At 57.1% G+C, this 26,611-nt stretch overlaps 1 protein-coding gene across 1 annotated transcript; it reads right to left on the bottom strand.

Annotated features, from left to right (window-relative positions):
• Window positions 1-1,837: 1,837 nt before the first annotated feature.
• Window positions 1,838-26,287, bottom strand: IL5RA (interleukin 5 receptor subunit alpha). The gene is made up of 11 exons (XM_037049536.1): window positions 26,167-26,287; window positions 22,626-22,706; window positions 20,469-20,614; window positions 19,403-19,541; window positions 17,091-17,244; window positions 16,829-17,016; window positions 14,810-14,955; window positions 12,101-12,239; window positions 6,750-6,843; window positions 5,700-5,784; window positions 1,838-2,616 (listed from the first exon to the last, which is right to left on the bottom strand). Exons 2-11 carry the CDS (start codon window positions 22,693-22,695, stop codon window positions 2,533-2,535), a joined length of 1,245 nt encoding a protein of 414 aa, XP_036905431.1. The 5' UTR covers window positions 22,696-22,706; window positions 26,167-26,287; the 3' UTR covers window positions 1,838-2,532.
• Window positions 26,288-26,611: the final 324 nt, after the last annotated feature.

The raw sequence follows: 26,611 nt of genomic DNA on the forward strand, positions 1-26,611 counted from the left end.
CTTTTTCACCAACAACTCTATAGATTTGGATATTTTGACGGTGTCAGCGATCTCCCGCCTGGAAGAGCGTGGATTGTTCCCAGTTAACGTCTCGATTTGATCACTGGCAACTTCACCTGGACTGCCCGACCGCGGAGCATCGTCCACAAGGAATCTCCAGGACGAAACTTCACAAACCACTTCTGACAGGTCTGACCAGTCACAGCACCTCCTCCACACACCGCACAAATCTTTCTTTGCATTTCAGTTGGGCTTTACCTTCCTTGAAATAATACAGCATCATATGCCAACAATGGTGCCTATTTTCTTCCATCTTCAACAGGAAAATAGCTGCACAGAAGTTCACCGATTTTAATAAGTTTTTTAAACACACAGCTGATAGGACAGCTGTCGTGATACAATCTAACAAAACCGTTTCAAATGAAGTCACAGACAACATGGAAAAAACTCAACAGCCTTTTTGGCCGACCACGTGATTTGAGGAGTTAGCCTGTTAAAGTCAAGGATCTAGCACCCATCTCTGGGTGTCCCGAGAGGACTCCCTTGCAAGGGACAGGCAGCAGCCTCCCCTGGGAAAGGAGCTTGTAGACTCTGGCTCTGACTGCAGGGCGCGCCGCTAGTCACCTGGGACAGGGTCTGTGGGGCCTATATGCACAACTAAATCCAGTTAAACTTGGATGTCACATTTCAGAAAATGCTTTTACCCCTGGCTGGTGTGGCTCAGTGGATTGAGTGCTGGGTTGCAAATCAAAAGGTCGCAGGTTCAATTCCCAGTCAGGGCACAGGCCTGGGTTGCAGGCCAGGTCCCCAGTGCAGGACACACAAAAGAGAACCACACATTGATGCTTCTCTCCCTCTCTTTCCCCCTCCCTTCCCCTCTCCAAAAAATAAATTAAAAATGCTCTTGTAGTATATAACTATGCTCCATGCATCTGGCTTACGCTCTGTTCTTTATAAATGACAATTTATTGGAAGGCAGCCATAGCCGAGACTGGATGGTCTCACCGCTGAAAATACGTACACCCGAACCCTTGAAGAAGCTTGCCGACCTTGAACTATGACCCCAGTACTTCTCTGTTGATTTCTTCCCAGCAATTCCCCAACCACCACCACCACCAGCTTAAGGCTCTTTCCCTTCCTCCCCGGGTAGGGGCGCGTCCTTGCTTCTCATCTTACTGAGTGAAATAACCTGGTAACACACCTTCTCGGTGAAGACTCCAGTGAACTGACGTCGCACACGTGGGCGGGGACCAACCGAGCCCAGGGGGTGCTGGCAGCACATTTGCCTGGAGCCCAGGGCTGCCGGGTGCCAGAGCAGAGCCACGCCCACGGTGAGTCCCCGTGTCTCTGTCGGCCCCCCAGTGCGGGCGAGTGGGTCCGCCACCGGCGCCCTGCTCTTCAGACCCGCTGGGTCTGGCTGTCCAGTCTGGTGCCCGTTTAAGAAACTCACCTTCACTTTCACAGCCCAGGTGAGGTCAACCAGCTCGTACTTGGGAGTTAGATCCACAAAGAGCGACGGGACAGTGTTCTCAGCCCTGAGTGTTTTATACTTTAAATAAGGGAGGAGGGTGTCAAATAACAAACAACACAGTGGGTGACAGCACAGACTGGAAGAGAAGAGACCGGGAACGAGAGGGAGACTTTCTGGTGGCAGACAGCAGAGACTTAGTAGGTAAGAGGCGACAAGATGCGGAGACAGGGTGGAAGGCTTCTCCCGCAGGAAGCGGGCGTGGAGGTGTGAAGGGCAGGCAAGCGTGGACCCGTCTGTCCCTGGGAACGCGGCTGGGGCACCGCTAACGCACGGACAAAGGGGCCAGTGTTTCCCCAGGGGCTTGGACCTGAGGGTGACGGGTCAAGGGAGGTTTTGGACGTGGGGTGACCAGCACACGTGCCTTTTACAGATGCTTCAGAAAAGGGGGGTACAGGAGGTGAGGGGTTCGGCTGAGGGGCTGCTGGGAGGTCCTGGCTGAGACAAGGACACGAGTCGAGGGGCCAGGGGGTAGTTGAGGGGATGAGAAATGAGTTGTTCAGCATGCAGACGTTGAGGGCACATAGCCACTCATACTAACATTTGTCATGTCACACGCATCCATCCACACTCGAATCTATTATCTGAAATGGGGACGGGGAAACAAGACTGTCTTTTAGTGCGGTGTGACGTTCGAACGGGACGGAGCGGTTTCCTCCAGGCCCGTGGCCCGGAACCTGACCCATGGGGCGGGACTCAGGAACCGTCTGTCACCCTGTGAGCCTCCGGAGGGTGTTTCGGGTTCTGCTCTCTCCTCCAGAGACCCGGCTCCCCTCTGACCAGTCAGCCTGAGGTTTCTTCATTCCACCCCCAGAGGGTCCCCTTCACCCACCGGGCCCCCACGGGCGGGAGAAGGTCTGGGTGCAGCATCAAGAGTTTTAAGAGCTGCGTCTGGGGGTGCGGCCTGTGGCTGAGCAAGGCTCAGTGAGTTCTGTTCTCCTCTGAGCCTGGAAAGGTCGCTCTGGCCCCTCTCTCCCGGGGCAGGTGCGCGTGCCCGCGCGCCATCAGAACACCAAGTCTTCCAGCGTCTCGGGGCCCTCGTCCACGTAGCTGATGACTTCGCTTTCTGTTTCGCCCGAACCCGTTTTCTGCAAAACAAAACGTCTCCCTTAAGCAGCCTTTCACAGAACTTGGTTGTCTGCTACGATCCCTTTAAGTCTGTTTTGCTTCTAAAAACAGTAAATGTTCAACGTGACAAATTAAGTAGAAAGAAGACAAAATATACACATAAACCCTCCCCCCAAACACAGCCCACAGTTTCCCCCCAGCCCCTCATTTCTGCATATGAACTTATCTTTATTTATAGTCATACGAAGTCCAGGGGGTAAAGAGCTTCACAAACATGTCTTTCTGTGCAACGTCACATAGTAGTTTATGTTTTATTATATGTGCCTCGGCCGCCGCCCTTTTAACAGCTCTGTCATATTCTGCCCACAGTTGTATCCAGTTTTGGTGATTATTAATAGTCCTGATACCAGTCAGAAAAACTGTGGTAAAAAGTAACACGGCCTGTAAGAGACCGCGTTCCTCAAACATCGTGCGCGTCTGCCCTGGACACGGCCGTGTGAGGGCTGGACCATAACCCGCCCACGCACGCGCCCCCGCCCTGCGCGCCTGTCGGGAGGAGCGCTCTCTGGTTCTTATCAGAGAGACGAGGGATGGCTGGGGACTGGTCTCCCACACACTGAAAGCTCAGAGGAAGGGTTTTTTGGTTTGGGTTTTTTTTTACAATAAGCCCCTTTTTATTATTGCCAAAGGCCAACTGCCCCCTCTTTCACCCCTCCCCCCACCCCACCCCCAGTATCTGTCCTTGGAACGTCAGTTTCTAACTCGGGTCTGAACAAGTAAAACATTGCTAAGGACGACCCTGGGTGTGCTGGGTGTGGCCGCCCCAGTCCCAGGCCTGGGGACCAGCTGCAGGCAACTGGCTTCTTTTCTACCAGCAGAACGTGTCCCAGGGGGTTGCCAACCCCAAGCCGCCAATGGCACTCATGGGTCCCCTTGTCGCCCTGGTAGCAGAGGTCCCAAGAGTGGACTAGACGGGTTTTGCGTTTGGAGGTGGAGGCCGGGTGCTGCCCTTTCCCAGTTCTCCCTGTGCTCCCTCCCTCCCGTCTCTCTCCCTCTCTGTCTCCAACTTACTCTTTTTATTTTTAGAGAGAGGGGCAGGGAGGGAGAAAGAGAGGGAGAGAAACAACAACGTGTGGCTGCCTCTCACACACCCCCCACTGGGGACCTGGCCCACAGCCCAGGCATGTGCCCTGACTGGGAATCAAACCTGTGACCCTTTGGGTCACAGGCCACCCTCAATCCGCTGAGCCACACCCGCTGGGGTGCTCCCTCGCTTCTGAATGACTGTGCAACGTGAGAAGACAGCCAGGCCCGAGCAGCCTGGCGTGCTGAGCTCTGCCGCTGGTCTTTGCCTGTTCTGAAACCAGCTGATCCGCCCCGAGTGGCTACTTTGCACACACGGCTTGCTTTTGATGAACAACAGGCTCTAAGCCCATTGCTTCCGGCAGCCTCGGGGGTGAAAGACAGCCTTTGGGCCTCTGCCTCGGAGTCGGATGCCATCAGATAAGATGCCCCACAAAGTGGCCGGGCCGCGGCTCCAGCCAGCTTCTCAGGGCCAGGATGCGGCTGTGAGGCCCATGGCCGGCACAGCTCCAGGGGCCCTCGAGGGAGCCCCCCGGGGCCCACTGTCTCTCCAGGGAAGCCACGGTCACAAGGGCACAGGCTGCTTCCCTGGTCACCAAGATGGGTCTATGGGCAGGGCATTCTTGCTCCCCTAGGTCCCAGCTTATTGAAATGGCTCATTTGGTGACTGCCTGATTGTCCCTTGGCTGTCCCTGCAATGAGGCACCAGCTGGTACCTCCAATCACAAGGGCTCTGTTAGAGAGAAAACTAGACCTGTTGAGAAAATCACTTGAGCTGCAGCAGAGGCCTACAAACCCCAGCCGGTGCGGCAGGTCTGCCGCGTTGCCTGCCTGTGCGGATAAAGCTTTACTGGTGCGGAACTGGGGGCGCCGTTCGCATATTGTCTGTGGCTGCTCCCCCCACCCACAAGGGGTGACGTGGAATAGGTGAGATGAACCACTTCACCCTCAAATACTTACTGCCCAGCTCTTTATAGAAGGGCTTGCGGACCCCTGGTCTAAGTGACTATTCCGTGTGCGGACAGGTTCGACAGCAAGGTCACGTAACTGCCCGCTGAGACAGCGAGCACCGCCGAGAGAAGTTAGAGAAAACCCGTATAAATAGGCCTCCACGTCCTGTTTACAGAGTGGAAGACCCGGTGTCATCAGGCTCCCTTCTCCCTGAATTAACCTGCAGTGCCACACAGTTCTGGTCCAGGTCCCGGGAGCCTTTTCTGTAGAAGTGACGAACTCTTAGATGGAGTGGAGGCCACTGAGAGTAAGAAAAACAGCCCCCCAAAAATGACATTCGGGGGCCTCACGCTCCCTGGTCTGCGGGTGTAGAATAAAGATATCCTGATAAAGACAGTATTCCACCGGTAGAAAGATGCACGGAGAGATCCGGGAAACCGCAGGGATGGTCCAGAAAGAGGCCCCCCACACGCCAACACCTGGCTTTGGACAGAGACCTCAGCCCGACTCCCCGGGGAGCACGGTGTTTCCCGACGCTGCTGGAACAGCTGGAGGAAGTCAGCACCGGGTAAGCCGGAGCGCTCTGACGGGCGGGAAGGGCCTAAGAGTGAGCACCTCGGGAGAAATCACCCACCTCCTCTCTGGTTCTTTGTACCCAGGAGCTGGGAGGTCTCCCACACAAAGCCCCGCCGAGCACGGTGCCCGTGAGTGCAGACACAGATTTGAAAAGGTGAGAAAGGAGCAGAAGGTCGGACCCTCTCCTCTATGCCTCTTACTCTCCAGGGCTCAGGGGGTTCAGGGACTTGCCCAAGGTCGCCGAGATGGCTGGCAGGAAATTCACATTCAAGTGTGACTGGAGTGGCACCTTTCCAAAATCCAAAGACCGAAGAGCACATGAACACATATAACAGAACAACCAGCCGAAGAGCGGAGACTGTCACCAGAAAGCACCCCTGGCCGCCTGGGAGGGTCCCTGCATTATAACATGGAAGCCTCCAGCCACCTGATGACAGACCCCCAGGACCCACCCTGGGCAGACAGGACAGATGCAAAGAACCTTCAACATTACCTCATAGTTCACGGTGCCCACGAGATCTCCGATGTCACTCTTTGGGCCTGGAACTGGTGGGAACAGCTTGGTGCATACATGACCCCTAAAAACAGAGCAACGAGGCGGGCGGGACTTAGGTCCTTAAGGTCCCTGAAAATTGCCCTCATTAACGCCAGGACCAAGACCTCCAAACACCTACACTGTTATCCTGGTTGCAGACCTGGTGGGGGACACGGCAGGGCTCTGGGGACCCCCGAACCTCTAGGAAAGACAGAAGGTCACTGCTCACACCAGCACATGTTACTAGGCCTAATTTCCACAGACACAAGACCCACGGCTGGCCCGTGGGAGTGTGTGCGGTCAGCACCCTCCCCCCACGGTGCTGGCCCATGGAACTCTCTCCCTTCTCCTTTGAGATGCGCGCCCCCCCTACGGACGCCATTGGAATACACGTCGGTAACAGGCTGTTCCGAGGCCTCCCCTGGGCACGGGCCGGACCGAACAGGCTCCGGGGCCTCCTTCGCGGCACAGTGGGCACCGAAGGCCACAGTGGCTGAGGCGTTCTTACAGGGCTATTCGTGGTCAGGGGGGTGGGGTCACCAGGCCTGTGTGTCGTGTCGAGCACCGGTCCGACCCAAGTACAACCAGCCGCTCAGGGACGGCCCATGGAGGGCCAGGTCGCACGGGGGCGGGACTCCGGCGCTCCCAGCCCCGCGCCGCCTTCCTCGAGTGGAGATGTAACAGGTGCGCTCGGCAAAGGCAGTCACGGGCTGAGGGACAGCCAGGCCGTAAGGGACCGCAGGCCACGCCTGCAAGAACCTCCGCGCCAACGGAAAGCCCGTGGGCAGATTCCCGCAGGGGCAGTAAGACTGCCTCGCGCCGCGCTCCGTCGGGGTGTCGGGGTGCCGGGCTCTGTGAACCACGGCGGGCGTTTCTCAGCCTCTGTTAGGCCCACGCTCACCTCGGACGGGCCGCCCCGATGTGGGGCACAGATGTGCCCTGGACGCCGCCCGAGAACAAGCCCCCCACCGACCCGGCCCCGGGGAGCGCCGCGTGGAGAACACGTACGTCCTGCGGCCGAGCGAGCAGACCAGCGCTGCGCAGAGGGCCGCCGAGAGCGGGACCAGGAGCCACTCGGTCCAGGGCTTCTGCTCGTCCTTTCCTGGAGGGAAGAGGCGGAAAGAGACCAGAGCTGAACCCGGGCCGGGGGCCAAACGGGTGGAGCCGCAGCAGGACACCGCCCTCCTGGGTGGGGAGCACGTGGACCCCCCACGTGCCCTGTCCCAAATGAGGGGGCGGGGCGGGGGCCCTGCCTGGCCTGGTCTGGGCACCAGCCCTGCCCCCAGCTGGCGGGACGCGGCCCTTGGAGCCTCGACGGCCCCTCCTCCTCCAGCGCCTCCGCGTCCCGCCTTTGCAGACCCTGGTCAGTAACAAACCCAACCTCAGACACGCAGTGCACGCGCGAGGCTGGCCGGTTTCGAGTCACGGGGAAGTCTAACTCTCGGTAAGAGAAACAGCTTCTTTCGCAACCTGTGTTCACACGCCCCTGTGCAGGCTGCTCGCGGCTACTGGACACTTTGCAAAGTGCGTGGGGGACACGTTCTCCTGCAACCTCCGCTGCAACTGTGGGGAGGCGTGGCCTCTCTGCTGCGTACTGGGGTGGGGCGTGGCCTCTGCTGTGTACTGGGGTGGGAGTGGCCTCTCTGCAGTGGGGTGGGTGTGGCCTCTGCTGTGTAGTGGGGTGGGAGTGGCCTCTCTGCAGTGGGGTGGGTGTGGCCTCTGCTATGTAGTGGGGTGGGTGTGGCCTCTCTGCAGTGCGGTGGGGTGGGGTGGGTGTGGCCTTCTCAGGGAACAGGCCAGGAAACTGCAGCCCAGAGGGGCAGTCAGCTGAGGACACCTCGCCAGGGTGGAGCCCCAGGGCCTGCCCAGACTGCTCCCCACTGTCCCACCCCAGGACACACCACACAGGCAGGCACACCCCTGAGCCCATCCCAAGCATTTCTTTGTCACCAAACACCCTCCTGAGTGTCCCCTTCCTGGCTGGCCTCACTCGTGGCTGTGTGTCCCCACTCCCGGACAGGGCTAGGTTTGCGGCCCCATCTCTGTTTCAGCGAGGCCACCCCACACACTAATGATTTGGTGGGTGTTCCATAGGCTCTGGGTGGGAATGAGTCACTTTGTTAAAACCCTGCGGCCTAGTATTGGATAAAGTTTAATTCCTATTTTACAAACAGCCATAGCCATGCCTAGTCAGTAATGGGAAAAAAAGAGCCTTGGAGAATCAAACCTTCCGATGTCCCAACTGCACAGCCCCACAGTGGCTCAAGGGTCAACGGCCAGTTCTCTGATGGGACCCTGGGTCCCATCAGACCCGGTTGCCACTGCACATGCTCAGAGCCGACATCCAGAGCAACCAACTGGGAAGAGCTGGTGCTGTTGCCTGGAGCACCTGCTCGCCTTCCATCCCAGGGAACTTCCCGAACCAGGGCCCCCTCCGGTTCCCTTTCCCCGTGGTGGCCAAGGCACGCTTTGCACGCTCCGCCGTGGCGCAAGCCCCTAGGAAGAACACTCAGAAACTCAGGTACTCCGAGCTCAAGCCCCACTAGGGGACAATGAGAAAGTCCCGCTTACCCCTGGGGCTCGGGCGGGGGGGGGGGGGCAGGAAGCAGGAGCCGTGGCGTAAACATTATCAGGGTCGCACACTCACCCCGTTGCGTCTCACAAGGTGCAACGCCCACAGCCGAGGTGCCAGGGCCTGATAACAGCCGTCTTTGCTCCAGCCGTGATGACAAAAGTCTCTTCAGTTAAACCACCCTCTAGTTGCCCCCTCCAGCGCTCCCTTCGATACGTGGAGATTCTTGCTGGATTAGCAGGAGCAGAGAGGCGCCTGAGTGTGATTCTCAGTCCCACAAAGGCACTGGCATGTGGGGGGTATGCGTGGGTTCAAAGTCAGGGTCACTGCCCAGAGGGAGCAGGCAGGGAAGTCATTTTTCTGGCCAGGTGTCTATTGTGTGCCAGGGCTGAGGACCCCAGAGAAGAGGGCCAAGGTCAGCTCACCTGGAAGGAGACATGCCCGGGCAGGGCCCCTGAGGCCAGACAAAGCTCCCACGTGCTCACCGCCAAGCGAAAATCACTGTGGACTCCCTGACGCGCGGTTATTCACTAACGCAGGGTATCGAGGGTCCGCGATACAAGCAAGTACATTGAAGTCAGCACTTCCTCCCACTTTGGGGACACAGAACAGAGGGGAACGGGGACCCCGCCAACCATACGTGTCCTTTGGGTTGAAATGATTAGCATTTCGTTTCATCAAGAGATTCTGGCCCTGGCTGGTGTGGCTCAGTGGATTGAACGCGGGCTGCGAACCACACGATCGCGGTTCGATTCCCAGTCAGGGCACATGCCTGGGTTGCAGGCCAGTTCCCAGCAGGGGACGCACAAGAGGCAACCATACATTGATAGTTCTCTCCCTCTCTCCTTCCCTTCCCCTCTAAAGATAAATAAAATCTTTAAAAAAAAAAAGAGAGATTCTGAAAAGGTCATTAATTTGAATTCTGGAGTCTCTGGCCTCAGAGAATTTCTTAAGAACTAGTATTTCCAGACAACCTGAACTTTATCTCTGACTCAAAGAGAGATGCAAATTTTTTTTTCTTCAGGAAATCGGTGGGCACTGCTCTGTGGCCACGCAGAGACGAGCCCGAGAAAGGGGGAGTCCCCAAGCCCGCGCCTCAGAGCCCTCTGGACCTTCCACCCCTTCCCAGGCCCTTGGCTCACGACGCCAATGTCGGGCCCAGCTGTCTGGTGTCTGGTGACTTGGGTGCCCATCGATTTCGGCACCTAACTCAGGAAGATTCTCTTGTTTCCCAACCCCGGGAAGACGAGGGGGTCATGGGTGTGCACTGGAATGGGGTTGAGAGGGAAAAGACCGAGGCCTAGACCCCGCCCCTTCCCAGACGGGTCCCCACCCAGCTGCTGGGACCTAGGTCATGGCCCTCCCCTCCGGGCAGCAGGAAGAAAAGGAGAAAGAAGGAGCAGGCATGGAAACCAGAGAGCAGGGCTGGAGCTACAGGCCAGGTGCAGGGTGCCCCTGACATGTGCACGGAGGTGACCGGGTAGAGGTCCCACAGGTGGCCCCAGCCCTGCAGCTTCCGACTCCGGTGCCCGGGGCCGAGGGGCCGGGTTTCCTCGCAGGTCCACAGCCACGAATGCTGAGCCCAAGGGAAGCAGGCGGCACCGCCCGTTCACTGGCATTAATGGGGCCTCTCTTCCCTCCCAGCCCAAAGCCTCCACACCCCTGGTCTTCTGCCACAGCCTACTTGCAGGACGTCCCTACAGGTTCTAGGATGTGTCATGTGGCTTCAAGAGCTCCCTGTCCTCTGCCCACACCCTGGCAGGACAGCCAGGCCAGGGCTTCCTGAGAGGGGCCGTCCTGCAGAGGAAGGGGACGCCCCCAAAGGCTGGCGCATCTCGGGGGCGCGTCTCAGCCTAAATCTTCCTGAACAAGACAGTCATGCTGGCACCTGCTCTGCGTTGCCGAGACCCTGGCCTTCGGTGCCCAGGGCAGAGCCCTGGGGGGACAAGGCCTGTGACCGGGGCTGAGCCTGGTCACCAAGAAGCAGGACTCAGAGTGACAGACTCATGACGTAGCCAGAAAGGAGCACAGCTGGACACCCAGGACACTCTCCCTGGAGTAGGGAAGGACAGGACAGCCGGAAGTTTTGCTCCCACACTTGCTTGCTGTGCGCAGGCGTCGGGTTTCGCTGGGGCGCAGGCCCTGGGAAACAGGAGCCAAAACAGTAAACGAACAGCAGAACATGGAAGTTAAGAAAGTTCAGCAGAGAGGACGTGAAATGTGGGAAGTTGGCTCTTGAGATAAGACCTAGAAGCCCGTTGAGGAAGGGCAGGTGATGAGGAGCACTGATACCATGAAACCGCTCGTTCTATTTTTGACAAGTGCATCTGCCCCTCCCTAGCACCGAGGACGCAGCGACTGCAGACTCTCAGGCCGGACGAGGAGCACACGCAGCTGGCTGTCCGCCTGCCCCCACTGCCTGGTGCAGCCCTCTCGCCCCCTGACTGCTGGGCACCGTGCCAGCCCGGGCCAGGCTGCAGCCCCGGCCCCTCCAGCCCCCTTTTCCCCATCCGTCAAAACTGGCCCAACCCTCGCCTCACGCGCTAGTCACTAAGCCTGGGAGATGATGGGTCTGCTCCACGCCACTGACTGCCGCGTGGGTCACCTGTGGGTGAAGGACATCCGCTGTCCACGAATAGCCTGTTGAGAACGACTGAATTTTTCCACCTCTCGGGGCTCCACTCCCCAACCTTGAAATTAAGGAGGTAGACTCGATAATACCTCAGAGAGAGGGGGTGGCCGGGCCGGGCGCTGGAGTGAGAGTGGCAGGGGAGGCTCCCGGGTGCCGTTGACAGGACAGGGTGGGAGAGGACCAAGGTCGTGACAGGAAAGGGTTGTGGCAGGGGAGTGGCCTGCCGGACTGCAAGCTGGGCGAAATAACCGCTGCCCCTTGGGGGAAGGGGAGTCCGAGCCAGGGCCCCAGGGGGGCCGGAAGGCCCCCGTGTTTATTCGTCACTGGGGTGAGAATGCCACGTCGGCACTGGCCACAGTCGTGACCCACCCAGGCCGCGCAGGGGCGTAGATACCAGCCACGGTGGACTGATGAGGTGAGCAGTGACATCACCCGGCTCATTTTCACGAGAAAGTGGAATTCGCCCCAAACGATGGCAGCGAGGTGCCCCTGGGGCAGACCCTCCGCTGCCCAGTTCCCAACCAGCACTTCCGTGGAGAGGGAAATTAAAAGCCAGCCTGACATCAACTCTCACTGTGGGTCCCCTGTTCTCTCTCTGCGCACTTTCTGTTGGCTGATGGTGTGAGAAACGGCGGGGACGGCAGAGGCAGGAGGAACCCCCAAGGAAATGGGGGCCCTGGGAGGTGAGGCGGGACGGACGAGGCGGGACAGACTAGTCGGGGGCCCCACTCGGCCCCCTGTGGCCGTGACAGGAGAGGCACCCCCTTCCCGTGATGGAGTGCAGCCCAGATGCGAGCTTCTCTACCTCGCTCTGCCTTAGGTCTGACAACAAATGCACACGTGAATCTATGCCTTTCCCCAAATAAAAAATTCAGTTATAAAAAAACGAATAGAAGTAGAATCAGATAATCTGGGGGGAAAAACAGGTGCAAGGATTTGGAAAGGCTGGCACTGGCAAGAAGGTGGAACCCTTGGGTGTCACGGGCACCCTGTGAGCCCACTTCTGGTCCCGGAGGCAGCGAACCAGCAGCAGACGGGGCCCCAGGGACCCGGACCGAGTCCCCACACCCACGTGTGAATGCACACGCTCCAGGGTTTCTGCTCCCACCAGGAACGGGCTCCTGGGCGGTGGACACCGGACACCCGGACACTCACCGGTGCCGGTGGGCCGGCTCCAGGCACTCCAGGCGCCCTGCTCTCTGCACGTGAAGCTCACGGCGGCCCTCACCACGACGCAGTACCGAGAAACGTCGCTGACCGTGGTGTTGAACGTGGTGGCCGTGGTGTTTTCTACCTACACGGAAAAGAAGTCAGCATTACCGTCATCCCTAGACACGGAATTTGAGCAATGCCAGCCACCAGAGTGAGAGGTCACACACGAGGGACGGGACTCTGTCTGGTGACCCGTTTGCGCGATCAATAGGACGCGTATGGATGGGCTTATTTTGGGCAGCTCCCAGCGGACAAGTCACCCTTCAGGAGGAAGCGCTCTCGTAGCCAAAAGACACGGAACCCGCCACTGTGAGGCCGCGATGACCCGTCAGGGCGCAAAGGGCGCTTCTGGATGGAAAGACCGGACTGGCCGCGCCCACAGAGTGGGGTCCCGCCTCTCGTCCGTCCCTCCTCGCTCTGCACTCGCAGGTCCCAGCGGTGCCACTCGGTTTCCATCCCGCTCCGCACTGGCAAACTACAACCCATGGGCCCCTCGGCCCCGCCAACAAGGAACGCTTTGTGTGTCTTTCAATGACACACAATGTGTGTCTTTCTGAGCGTGGGAACGCTCAGAGGGTCATGTTCCATGACACACGAAAACAACGTGTACTTGGAAGCCCAGGCCCCACAAACAAAGTCTCCCCGGCCCCTGCCCATCTACGCCCGTCCACTGCTGTGCCGCCTGCGGCTGCCTCCATCCTGGTCGTGGAGCTCGGTGACGGTGGCCGAAACCAGACGGCCCACAAAGCCTAGAACACCTGGTCCTTCACCGAAACAGTTTGCCGCCCCCTGACCTGCAGCTCCGGGGGGTGGTGTGGGGACAGGGGGCGGTGCGGGGACTGAGGGCACTTGGGGCAGTAGAGAGACAGAGAGCGTCCGGGCAGTTGAGTTCTGGCCCTGCCTCCAGACACCGCAGGGCAAGCCCTTGACCTCCCCGGCTGCCCCGCCCCCGCATCTGTAGAATAGGAACACTGACACCTCACTCGTCGTGGGTCACCAGGTTGCATGGCGTGACCTTTGTCTGGCCCAAGCTTAAGAAACTACTAGATTGAATCACAGGGACACCACCACTGTTCCGCCCATCTAATGGGCAAAACAGCGATTTGGGAAGGACCGGTCTCGTCACACGGGCTGTGACTTGGTCTGGTGCTAAAATGAGGCCCCCCCGCCCCGCCAGCCCCCAGCCCCTCCCGCACCCCGAGCCCTCCCAGAAGTGTTTCTCCTTCCTCCACCCTCCGCCCCCCCAGCCCTGGGCACTTCAGCTCTGCCCCCCGGGGCTTGGGCGGCTGTGGCAGCCATTGGCCGATGCCCGCAGGTCCCACTGACGCCTCCCCACCCCCATCCGGCTCTGCCGCGGCCACGAAGACCGACCTCTGGATCTCCAGACGCGCCCCTGTGTCTGTGTGGAGTAAACCCTCCTGTCGGGCCCACTGCCCGTGACAATGGCTTTAAAAAAGGAATCTTTTTCTTAAAACAAAGTCTCGTATCCTTCCGGCGCAGTCAGTCTGTGACACTCGCTGAATCAAATGGAACTGCATGGAGTCCGCTTTGCCTCCCACCAGTAGGACGCGAGTCTGCGTCCTGGCTCCCCTGGTTTTCTAGCTCTGTGACTTTGGGCCAGTCCCCTCGTCCTCTGTGCCTCACCGTCCCACGAAAAGGGAGCGATAACTGCGAGAGGGACTTACTGGAAGGGTGCGGCCCATCAGCAGAGTCCGCCTGGCCGTCGGCCGGCACTCCGGACATGGCGGCCGTCCTTCCAGTCCCTTTCCCCTGGAGTTTTCTCCGCGAGTGCTCGTGAGTTTAACTTGCAGGAACACAGGCCCGGCTAGAACTTGCCGTCTCAGCTCTTTCTGAGGGCTCAGCACTGGCGGGGGGGGGCGGGGGGGCGGGGGGGCCCACACTCTCCTGCACCCAGTTCCCAGCACAGTTCCCATCTTGCAACCTGAAATCCTATCCATAAAGGCTGCCCCCCCCGCCCCGCCCTTAGAAACCACCAGCTGCTCTCTGTCCCTGTGAAGTTAACACTCGCCTTGTCGCATGCGAGTGAAATGGTGTGGCGTTGTCTTTCCGGGGCCAGCTCAGTTCCCCCCTCGAGCTGGCCGCAAGGCTCCCGCGGGCTACAGCGTGCGTCAGAGCTGCCTTTTCCAGGTTGGCTCTGAGGCGTACACCTCCTCTGGTTCGTTCGTTCACCTGGACACTGAGGTGGCCTCCTCCCCCAGCTACCGTGACGGACGCCGAGGTGGACGTCACTGTACACATTTCTCCCCGAGACCCTGCTTGCAATCGTTTGGGGTTTATTCCCAGCACGCTGGGTTGTGCCACGATTCTCTTTTAATTTCTGAGAAACTGCCATCCTGCTTCCCCCAGGGACTGAGCATTTGACAGGCCCCCCCCGCACCCCCCCAGGCAGGAGTGCAGTGTTTTTATCACATCCTTTGCATGATTTTCAATCATGCAAACGTCTCTAAACGTATCTCCTTTCGAGACCAAAGGCCAGTAAGCTTTGGTTTATTTCCATAAGGCCTGGGTGGAGGTAAGTTATCTCCCGCCTTGCTAGTTCCAAGCCGTGAGCAGAGCGGTCACTGCCGACGAGTTCTGAAAGTTTTCCGAAAGAGCGCTGCGGTGGCGCACAGCGGTGACCTGGAGAATTACCTGAACGTAGCCCTTCCTGGCACTGTAAATTCTCACTTCGTAGTCCCAGCAGTGCTCTGGGAAGGCCGAGACGGGTTTCTGCCAGCGGACGGAGAGGTGGGTCCCTTCCATCTCCGCGGTGACGTTCCCCGGAGGGTTCACTCGATCTAGGTTAGACAAGGCAAGGCTGGTGAGAGGGGCTGACTGGCCCCGCCCAGCCTCTCAGGGAATGCCCTCAAGGTGTAGGTGACCGGTCCCCAAGCTGCAGGACTCGGGCGGCGCCCCGAAGACTAATGCCTCGTCCCAGGGAAGAAGGGATCCCGTGTGCAGCCGTCAGGGGTTGCCGCCCCACCTGGCACTGAGTGGTAGGGCCCCTTCCCTCCTCAGTGCCGGGCAAGACCACCCCCACCTCCTTCACTGCGCCCGTCAGAGGGTAAACTGATCCCGAGGAGCAGTTGCCCTGGAGTGCCCACCGGACCCTGCTCCCCCCACCAGGGGCCGCCCCCGGGCATCCACGCCCCTCTAAGGCCGTGGCTTTATTTCCTCTTGTCGGGGGTCTCGTCTTGGTGGACAGCTCTAGTTGCCTCCTGCACACACAGTGCATTGGCCTGAATCCGTCTCGGCTCTAAAACAAGAACTGAGCCCTTTCCCCCGGGGCCCCCCCTGACCATCTCAGGTGGTGTGACCCGGGTGGAAATTGTTTCTAGGTGAGTGGTCTTGTCTTAGGTCGTGCGCCTGAGATCTCACAATTCCTGAGTCACGGGGACAAGCCAAGGGGGGACCCACTGGCTCCAGAACCTGCCACTCCCTAGGAGACAGTTTTTAACGAAAAGAGGTGTTTGTTTGTTTGGGGAATCTGTGGACTCGGCCTCCGTGAACTGAAAATCACGTGGAGCAAATGAACCCCTGCGGGCAGTGTCAGGTTCGGTCTGTGTTCACGCTCGTTCCAGCCGTTCCTGAGTCCTCGGTGCTGGTGTCACCTCCCGCCGTGGAAGCGACGTGTTTCAGTCGCCCAAGAAATAAGCCTTTGGACAGAACCACGTTGCTCTTTAGTAAACGCTGCGATTCTTTCCATCCAGTTCGATTCCGCTCGCTGTAGGTGTGCCACAGCCAACCGTGTCCTTTACGTAATAGCATTTTGTGGGTTCAGTGCACACCCGTGCCAGGCGCTGTTCTCAGCACTGTGTGATGTTAACACACTTTTCACAAAACCTCGTAGGAAGGGTTAGTGTCTCCCGTTTCTCAGACTGGGGCCTAGGGGAAGGGCAGCGTGTCTGAGGCCCGTTCGCCCGTCCCGGGGGGACGAGCCCACAGCCCACATCAGTCCCCGCCCCTCCGCTGAAACCCGACTGTCCATCCCCAGGGCGGCTGCTGCGACTGGTGCCGACCGTGGCAGGACGGACGCCTTCCACCTGAGACCTGAGCGAATGCAGCCTGACCCTGCGTGTTTCCACCTGCAGGTCACAGGCTGAGAGAGACAAGTTAGACTCAGGCGCCTCAGGAAGACAGACTGGGCTGGAGAAGAAGGGGTGTGAGATGCGGCGGGCAGCTTGGGCGCGGAAGATCGCAGGACCGGCGGCCTGGCCGCCTTCGGAGAGCTGAGGGCCTCCGTGTGGGCAAGGGGGCGGAATTGCTTGGAGGGGTTACTCCTCCTCCCAGGACCCTCGCACAGAAATTTCTGACCCCAGTCGGAGCTGCTGAGAGACGGAACGACTTCCCTCAGCAGCAGTGTCATGGTTGGCAGCTGGGGGAAGACTTTGTCCCCCAAGGGACATCTGACACCTAGGGTGTGGAGACATTTCTGTGCCCACAATGGGGGGGGGGGGGCAAGAGGTTGCTGCCAGTACCCAGTGGGTACAAGCCAGGAGCACACAGAGCCTCCGCAACCCGGTCCCCCGGCCCCAGGTGCCAGTGCCAAGGCCGAGAGCCCGGCCCTGCGGCTGCGGCGGCAGGAAGGAAAGGAGGCAGAGGGGACGAAGTTTACAGCCCTTCCCGGCTGCGCTGCGCAGACGCCGCGGCCCCAGCCCTGGTCTGTCTCACCGATCTCGTGCAGGGCAAACAGCCGATCGTAGGGCCTGATGGCGGCGTGTGGGCTCGAGCCGTTGACGCGCACGGCCAGCGCGTCCTGCCCTTTGCCGTCGATGGAGGTCGTCGGAAACCAGCAGGCCACGTTCCTCTTCAGCGCGTCCTGGCTGTACTGGCGGCACTCTTCGGTCCAAGAGCCGTACCTGCGTGGGAACACCCGTGAGTTTTTAAGGTCGGAGGAAACGACCCCGTTGCCTCAGCAACAACAGGCACCGACCTGTAGTAGAGGAAATACTGCGTGTCCGGGGGGGCCTCCTTGCCAGCGTGCCAGGCGCAGTGGAGAGAAACTCGGTAGGGCCTGGACGCGGCGTGGCTGTTTGCGGCGGTGTTTGTGGTGCAAGTTAAATTCACAGCTGAGGTTCCGGGAGACCCTGGAAGGTCCAAAAGGAAAAGAACAGGAAACGACCGTGACATCCTCTGAACCTCGAGCTTCCCCTGGAAGCCCAGGGACTGGGGACACCTCCTCTTCCCACAAAGAGTAATTGCCATCACGCGTTTGTGGAAACCTGCTATTGGCAAAGGCCGACTCCCAGGGGGAGGGGGCGAGTTTGCAGCCCTGGGGAGCCCTCCCCTGCGCTGGGGGCGGCTGTGTGGGGCGGACTCGACTGGAAGTTCCAGAGCGTTCAGAGCTCTGTGTCCTGCGGCCTCGGTCTTCAGACCTGCATTTGCCAAAAGCTGGCCAAGCCACCTCAGTACCACCCACCCCGGGCCCTGGTTGTCCCAGCTGTGAAGGGGGGCCTGGCTGGGGAGGGGCCCCAAGACCACTCGTCATCCTCGTGGTTCTGAGGCCGTGACCAACCGCATCACGGACGAGGTGGACGGCTGCTCGGAAGGATGCGAGCTTGGGAACGCTGCAAAGTAACTCCACCTCGTGAGACGAGACCCAAGCACGTGTGGTCACGTCCTAGCTGCTACCACAGGACGTTAAGGGACACTGGAGATTTCACATGGACCCCTTCTATGTTCATTTCGCCCAGGGCTTCCCCAGATTCCTTTCAGCCTCCCTGGCCCGGTGGGGCCCGGCGCTTTCAGAACACACGGCAGACACCGGCCGTGAGCTCTCTCTGGGGACCAGAAAGGCACGGAGGGCTGAGGGGTCGGGGAGACCCCACCCACGTGCATGCCTGTGGACTCGACCATGAGTGACAGAAAGGGGTCTTCTTGGCCGAGTGTAAGTCAGTCATTAGCTCACTTTTGTCACTGGGACGCAGGGTCATTCCAGGGGGAGAGGGACAGGGCCCAGCTGGCCGTTGAGAAGTTGAAGGTGAGGAAGACGGGCTGAGGCCAGTCGGCGCTGTTACCACCGCAGGGCTACACACACGCACCAGAGGACACGCATGCTCACTGTCACACAGAGAAGGGAATCTGCCCGCACTCTAACACCTGGGGGGTCTGTGCCCGAGCGTCATCGGAAGTCCACCCGTCTCCCAGTGCCCTTCCACGAAATGAATTGAGTGTGAGTTCAGCTGGCCAAAAATAATTCGTTGTTCGGCGTGTGCCCCGAGGAGAATTAGCACCGTAGGAACGTAGTTCTGAAAGGGGCACTACGGCTGTGCTGCGGGCGTTTATTCCGGGGAGTGGCCAGTGGCTTCACGGAAAACCCCGGCAACCGCCTGAGATCGGTCTGCCTGGGACTGGGTCTGAGTGAGCGGTGTGACAATGACCCTCGGGCCAGCCTGGCCGAGCAGCTGCTCTTACACACCCCGGACTTGGCGTCCACTCCTCCTCTGTGTGTGTGTGTGTGTGTGTGTGTGTCCACGTGTCTGATCAGCACTGTCACTGGCTTCAGGTGTCAGAGGCCCTGGCTCCCCACCAAGGAGACTGCAGTGAGGGGCGAACGACCCCCTTCTCCTCACGGCAGTGAGGTTCTGTGTGGGCTGCCCACAGAGTCCCCTGCGATTTGGGGTGAGAGGTCACAGAACTGAAAACGAAGACCGTGTCTGAAGCACACACTGCTTGGTGCCTGACACAGTCCCTGTCCCCGGCCGGCTTAGAGGCGTCACCGATTCGTGAGAGGTAAATGACGTCGTGTGCCCACGAGGAGCTCAGCCCATGGCGGCATTGCAAGGAGGAGGAGCACCCCTCAGGGCATGGGGTGGACAAAGTGGGGGCTTCCAGAGGGGCAGGGCCTCGGTCTGGGCTTTGGGGTGCAGGGTTATTCCGGGGAGAGAAGCCAGGACAGCGGTCTCAGTGGCTGCGGGCTCAGTGTGCAAGGTCGTGTTGTGGTCAGACATCTGAACAGATCAGAGAATCCACTCATGTCCCTTAGGACCCACCCACGAGGGACCTGATGACCCTGGAGCTTTTGACAGGAAGTGAGGGGTGGGAGGGACGTTTGCAGAGACCTGCCGGTGTCACGGGGTGGGTTATGGAAATGAGACATGAAGACCGCCTCGGTGAGGACGTCAAAGATGCTGAGGAACCCTGGGTGGGGCCTGGGGGGCACCTGAGAAGAGTGAGTTGCTGAGTGTTCCCATTCCCCCATCGGCAGAGTGCAGAGTCCACCTGGGCTTTGGGGGGCCGGCTCACCTGGGGGGGCCTTCAGCTGGGCGGAGACCCAGTGGCTGGCGGGGGAGGGGCGGCGTTCCCACAGGATGGTCCGCACGCTGGCCGAGAAGCCTCGGTGGAGGACGGCCTCGTACTTGCGCACAGTGTACTTGATTTCATACTGAAAACAAAGCCCACAAGTCGTGACACATCAGAGGGAATGACCTGGCGAGAACTATTTTCAACAAACAGGCATGTCCTTCCGGTTCTTAAATGGCACATAAAGTGCAATGGAATAGGCTTGCAAAGAAATTAAACCCACGGGCCCATGAGTACACACCTGGCCCTGACCTCACTCGGTCGTATGTATTGAATATGTACAGCTTTTTGCACGTCGATCGCCCTTCCATAAGGGGTTTTTAAAAACGCATGAGCAAATTACCCAATTTATTCATGTTTCTTAAGAAAACGATGTAATGAAGACATCATCATCTGTTCCTCTATGGTACACAAACACGTTCTTCTTAAAAGAACGAGCGGAAGTTTGCAAATATGCCTCCTGTCCCCTCTGACCATCGTCTCCCCTTCCGGTCTCCCCCGCAGCTAACTTCCTGGCGGGAGTTCTCTAGAATTCCCTAGCATTCCCAGCGCCGGAAAAGCACTGAACGCTGTGCGGCTGCTTCGCCCTTTGTTTCACTGTGCGGGGCACCTGCTGGGTCCCAGGTCCCTGAAGGGGCCCGGGGCCCGAGATGCGCGGGTTCAGGGTCAAGGCTGCAGGCAGAGCAACCGGGATTCTGTCGTCTGCTCTCTTCCCACTTTACTCAGCCAACCTCTTCTGGGGTTTTTATTTTTGTGTATGTTTTGTTTTTCTGGCTGTTTGAGAGAAGACAGGACCCACCTCTCATCTACTGCGCCTCAGAAAGTCCTAAACCTGCTTTTTGAAGGGACAGAATGGCCCCGGAGTTAAGGCGTCCCGGCCGCAAAGGCTGGGCAGGCACGGGCGCTCGGCCGGGCAGGCTGATTTGTTCAGTGGAAATTCCCCTGGGGAAGGAAGCCACGGCAGAGTTCGAGCTCACTCTGGAGGGGGGCGGGCACCCAGGGAACTCACGTCGTCGTCCTGGGGGGCGTGGATCCTCAGGTGGTAGCCTAGCTGTGCGCCCCTGCACTCTTGGTCGGGGTTGGGTTTCCAGCGTAGGAGAACTTGGGCCAAACTGGTCACTGTAATGGTGAAATTGACTGGCGGGAGAAGCGAAACTGACGGAGAAAAAGAAAGAGGTTCAGTGCTCCAGGGGCGGCACCTTTCAAAGTCGTAAAATTGTTCATGGCGCACTGTCCTGGCTAGTATGGCTGTGAGAATGCATGATACTGAAACAATTTTGGAGGAATTTCTTCTAAAGCTGATTTAATTTTTTTTCTTGTACTGATTCTAGAGAGAGGGGATGGAAGGGAGAAAAGGAGGAAAAGAATCATGGATGTGAGAGGGAAGTACCGATTGGTCGTCTCTCACTCGCCCCCCAACTGGGGACCAAATCCACAACCCAGGCACGTGCCCTGACTGGGAATCAAACCAGCGACCTTTCGGTTTGTGGGACGGTGCCCGAACACCTGAACCACTCCGGCCAGGGCCACAGCCGTTTTGAACTCATTATCTTTCGTTTTTTTCACTTTGCCTACGTGTTTCCCTGAAACACTTACAGACTTTTAATTGAAGTGTGAATATTTTACCATATCTGGTTTTTTTAGAACTGTAGTTTTCAAACTGAGAGCCAATGCCCTCACTGATTGGCTGGGATAATGTGTCGGTCTGTGACTAATCATGGTTTTTACGGACTCAGAAGAAAACTGAACAGAAAAGACATCCAAGTACTGCCTCACGCCGAATTGTTACAAGACACTTCCTAAAACAATTCTGTTTCAGGAGCCTCTCCTTCCCACTCTGTAAATGTACTCACAAGTGTGTGTATGCTGGTTCATGGTGTAAAATGCATTTCTTATCATGATTTAAAGTCACACACCTTCGAAGGCAAGACTACTTAAATAGTCATTTCTGGAAAAAGATTTATTTTTGTTTTGTTTTGTTTTGAACTTTTCCTAAGTTAACCACTCTCTTACTTTGCCTTCTAAAGAAACACTTTTATTTCAATTCCAGAACCAATTTAGAAATTTTTTTAGAGATTTTATTCCTTTATCTTTAGAGTGGAAAGGAAGGAGAGAGGGAGAGAAATATTAATGTATGGTTGCTTCTTGTGAGTCCCCTGCTGGGAACTGGCCTGTAACCCAGGCATGTACCCTGACTGGGAATCGAACCACGATCGTGTGGTTTGCAGGCCCGTGCTCAATCCACTGAGCTATACCAGCCAGGGCCCAATTTAGAAATTTTAGGTTCATTTTAGAAATTTTGGAAAGCACAGATGAGGAAAAAAAAGAAAAGTTACCTATAATCGTACCCCTGGGAATGGGACTAGCATGTGATATGTTTCTTTACCCCTGGACATGTGTGAATAATCCCTTTTACATGAAAAAATTAGGATGATATCGTAACACAGGCACAGTTATGAAACCTCCTTTGGTTCGGCTACTGTGTGGTCAGGATGTTCCCACTGACCTTGAATCTTTCACAGCCTCTGTGACCGGCCCGTCCTCGCTCGCACACAGGGGCCCCTGGGGCTCTGTCTGCCCCTCACTGCACATGACGGCCACCAGCCACCACATGTGGCCATTTAAATCGAAGTGCAATTTTAAAAACGACACTTTCGTGGCCTCAGTTGCGGCCACCACTGGCCGTAGCCCCTGAGGTGGCAGTTCAGGCACGACCCACGGGCACTGCTGGAGGAAGTCCCCTCAGGCGACACGGGGTGGGCACCACGTGTGAGCTTTCTCAGTCTCTGTCCCCACACCAAACCCACAGGTCGACACATTTCTGAGCCGAACACAGTGGGAGATCATTGTCCTCGGGCCGTGGGGCCTCCTAACTGCTCCCTTGCAGGAGAGGTGTCCCCAGGTGGCCACCAGCTCCAGCCTTATCCTGGGGGCTTTATTCTGTGGGGCCCGTCCGCCCACACCCGCAAATGCTCTCCCTTTGCAGTGCCACCCTGCCCCCCAGCCAACCCGGCTCTCTCGGGGCACAGCAGGCCGAGAGTGTGCCTCTGAGGAGGATATTCCACCCCTTAGAGAAAGCCCGCACGGGGGAGAGAACCACGCTAGCCTCTTTGTCACACGTTCAGGTTTTTAAGAGACATTACTGCATGTAACAGATGGCACTCACAATCGTCAGGAAGCACGTCTGCTCGAAGGATCGCCACGGCTCCCAAAAGGACCAGCAACGTGGGCGCCATGCCATCCGGTCCTACGGAAAACAGAAGAAGACGATTCCAGGGGACGTTTTTAGGAGAAACCCGCAGCTCTTTTCCAAAGTAAATTGCAGCTACCGGGCCGATTAGCAAACAGGAGCAATCTATGATGTACTAGACACACAAATATGAAGAAACCTCATCTCCGGTGCAGAACGACATGTTAATGCCCATTGTCACCCACGCTGATAGCTGCTCCGATACCGGTGTGCTTGGGGCATGGCAGGAGCGGAGAGGCTTCTGAGTGGACCCCTACTGGTGCTCCCGTGGCCGACAGGGCGCAGCCAGGGGGAGCGGAGCAAGCAGGAGCGGACAGCGGTCCGAGGGAGCCCAGAGTGGGCCCATGAATGGAAGCTGGGCTGGCCGAGGTTTACCACGTGGAAAATAAACACCACAACCGTTCCCGTTACTGAGAATTAAGAGACAGGCTCATGGGACAAGAAGCTGAAACCTAAAACAACTTCAATGTGGGAAAGTGACGTGTGTGTCAGAGTGCGTGCGGAAGAGGTGGCGACGCTTCGAGCTTTGGGGCGGCTGAGCCACCTGAGTGGGAGCAGGCCCGCCGGAGCGTCTGCAAATCCAGGTGTGGGCCCCCACAAAGTGCAAGCCTTCTCTACCTGCTTCAGCCGTTGGGCGATAAAGACGAATTAAGACTGGAGACCTCGCCCCTGAAGTGTGAAAGCGTGGCCCAGGCACTTCCACGTCGGCCCTCCCATGTCCGGGAGGGGAGCCGAGGGTCCCCTGCTGCGAATCTGCGCTAGAAATCGTGAGTGTTTCCCCAGCAGAGTTGGAAAAGCAGTTTTCACAGGAACTTAACTTGAAGGACCAAGCTGCATGTGTGGCTTCCGCCTGGCGTGTGGTGCCCCAGCTTCTCCAGATCGGCCCCCCTGCTTTTCCCCTGGCCCCCCACAGATCCTGATTGGGGCGGGGGGGCTGGTACTACCCAATTTGCAAGACTCGTTCTCAAAGACCGAACAGCTGGTGCAGAATGAAAGTCTGACCCCCCTCTGGGATCTTCCAACAGCAAGACCTACGCCCCGCACTAATTCAAATGGCCGCCATCTCCAATTTAACATTTTAAGTGGTTTAAAGTATTTCCCCAACGAAGTTCTGGTGGAACCACAGAAGCTACACGTTGGCTCACTGGCTACCTTCAGGAAACACCGAAAAGCCCCCTTCCTTCGTTGCTACGTCCTAACTTACACCTGTCTCGCTGCTTAGCGCACTGGTGGAACTAGCAAACACCACAACCCAGGAGACAGAAGCAGCGTCCCAATTACTCGATTCCTTTTTGAAATGACCTTAAGAGTTGCTCATCAAAGTTGTGCCACTTTTTGATAAAAAAGAATCTTGTTTCTGTCTCTCTAATGGTTCCATGCTGTGTAGAACAAGAATTTGTACATCAACAATGACAATAAAGGCAGGTGTTTTCATATTTCTAATTTTTCAAAAAGTGAGATTGTTCATGGATTAAAGGGAGGCACTAGTATTTACTAAGCCTGAGAAGCAAAGATGAAAAACCCTCAACAAACAACAACAAGAACAGCTTCCTCTTTAACTTAAGAAGGTGATGTTTTGAAATATCAGCATTTCCTCAAGTGATACCATACACGCTCTGTCTTTGCCCGAATTTTCATTAATGGGGGAATTCTAGGTCAGAAAAAAATGCGAAATCGGTGTTCCCTGGTGGCTTTTACTGACCGGCAAATGGATACTTTGTTACCACCATGCTTATAGAAATGATACATTTCTGTTTATTCTTGGCAATTAAATTGTCGAAGTAACCAGTGAGACCAAATATCTCAGCAGGGAGAGAACCGAATATTTTGCAGAACCCTCTCCTAGAATTCGTCGTGTATCCTTACTTCACCGTTGGTGCAAATGGAGTCCTTTCCAAATTGTATCATTCAAACATCTTTGATGATGAAAATAGGACTATTTTCCAAATTTTATCCTTCAAACCTTTTTGATGAGTAATCTGTTTTGCCATAAAACAACCTTAGACTCCCCCCCTCCCCCCCACACACGTATCATCGTGATATCTTGTCTTAGAAAATCCATTACCTTGGAAAGAAAGCTGGTTGTTCTGTAGACAATACAAGACACCCAAATAGGAGTGTAAATGCCACCGGGAGTTACAACTCAGTGGGAGAGGGATGCGCCCCACGCAGGGCCAGCAACCGGCCACCTGTGTTCTGTGGTTCTGCCACTCTCTGCTCTGCTCCCTGAAAACGCCTCCAGTGCCTGCCCTTGGCCCCTTCGGAGTCGGGTCCCAGGCTACGCTGGAAAAAATAACCCAGATGTCTTTGGGCCACCTCCTCATAGATGTCAGCTGGGCGATATTTCGTGGTGCGAGAAGAGAGCTACTTGACCAGCTTAAAATCATATTGAAAGGACAGTGTGTTCAACCCATTCTTCTTCTCACAGCTACCCGCTGAAATCCAGCCCCCACTAAATTGTTAAAAGGAGATTCAAACGAAACCGAAGGGAGCCAGCACAGGCCGTCTGCTCCGCTTTGTCTGAAACGCATGCTCCGTTTCTTAGACAGCGAGCCGCCAGCTCGGGTGCCTGCTCACGTTTCACCGACTCAGTCCCCATTCCTCGAGTGCCCTCTGAGAATCGGGCTTCTGGCAGGTGTGACATAGGTTTTTTTTGAAAACTGGGAGAAAATAGGAGCAGATCCCTTGCCCTACAGATGTATCTAGAAGGTTGGGTCAAGTCTGGACACTTGGCAGTGAATTTCCCCAGTGTTCCTGAGAATTGGTCAAATTCTACTGAAGTTCAGACTTACAAATACTGCCCCATCTTATTTGTCTTTTTGGCTCAATGTTCTGCCTGGGGAATTTGCTGTGGAACCAAAGGCGTCATCCCAGCACCGATTTTAGGGTCTTTTTGAGTCAGCTGCGGTGACAGCTCCCTCCAGACTTGACCCCCAGGCACGGGAGTCGAAAAGAAACTCAGAGGATTCACGCTCTGTTAGGCTCTCAGATGTGAAGCATATACTTGAACTTCCTCATTTTGTCCTGCGCAGTGGAATCAGCAATAAACTGCATCTCTTGGGGGCGGAGGGGGGGCCGGGGAGGATGAAGAACGCGCACAGAAGCCAAGGTAGAAAGTGGGAAGAACCGCGCCGCGAGGCCCACGGCACGGCCCCACTGACACGGCCGCACACCCAGAAAGCAGCAATGGACGATGAGGACCACGTATGATGAGTGCGTGCAATGGTTTTTGCTACTACTTGACTTCTGATTAATTTTCTGAAATACCCTTACAATACAAGCCCGGGTGCAACTCGTTGCCAGAGGCATAAACACACTTCAGCCAAGGCAGAGAGAAGGCTGCCGCCCCTCTGTGTACTGGGCCAGGGGAGGGGGCAGTTTGCTGCGTTCTCCCAGGGCTCAGATGTCTGCGGGCTCATTGTCATCCCGCAGCCGTGCTCCCCGCTCCCTAATATACCTGTCTCTAGGGGTCCTCCGACGGCACACGGGAGCGCATGGTCAGCGCGGTGTCCAGCATGTCCTTGCCCGAGCCGGGGCTGCAGCCCAGTGCCCCGTGCAGCATGAGACACGGGGCTGACCCCGAGCAGGGAGCAGGCAAATTAACGCACGCTCCTCACCAAGACAAGCTGTGTGGGGTGACACCCAGCATGGGGGTGAGCGAGAGCAGAGCTCGGCAGGCTGCGAGCGGGGAGCGAACCCCGTCTGCTAATGCGGGGAGGTGTCTCCAGGGACCCTTCAAGAAATGAGGGCAAATGAGGTGGTTGATTTCCAAAACTTGATCATGTTTTGAAATAACAACCTTTTACCAGATAGCTGCACACATTGGTGTATTTCTCGATAACTATGAAAGAGGGCATATTTCTTCACGTGAAATAGAAATTGTACCAGGTGATAAAATTCTC

The sequence above is a fragment of the Sturnira hondurensis genome, unplaced genomic scaffold (genome assembly GCF_014824575.4).
Source record: "Sturnira hondurensis isolate 20B ecotype Veracruz unplaced genomic scaffold, ASM1482457v3 Scaffold0006496, whole genome shotgun sequence".
Classification (NCBI taxonomy): Eukaryota; Metazoa; Chordata; class Mammalia; order Chiroptera; family Phyllostomidae; genus Sturnira; species Sturnira hondurensis.

Bases quoted from the DNA above. Each gene is read 5' to 3' on its own strand.
- IL5RA (XM_037049536.1), bottom strand. From the start codon at position 22,695: ATGGCGCCCACGTTGCTGGTCCTTTTGGGAGCCGTGGCGATCCTTCGA. The intron at 12,240-14,809 runs GTAATTCTCCAG...TTTTCCGTGTAG, and splicing joins CCAGGAAGGGCTACGTTCAG to GTAGAAAACACCACGGCCAC. The intron at 2,617-5,699 runs GTAATGTTGAAG...TTTGTTTTGCAG, and splicing joins TGGGCACCGTGAACTATGAG to AAAACGGGTTCGGGCGAAAC.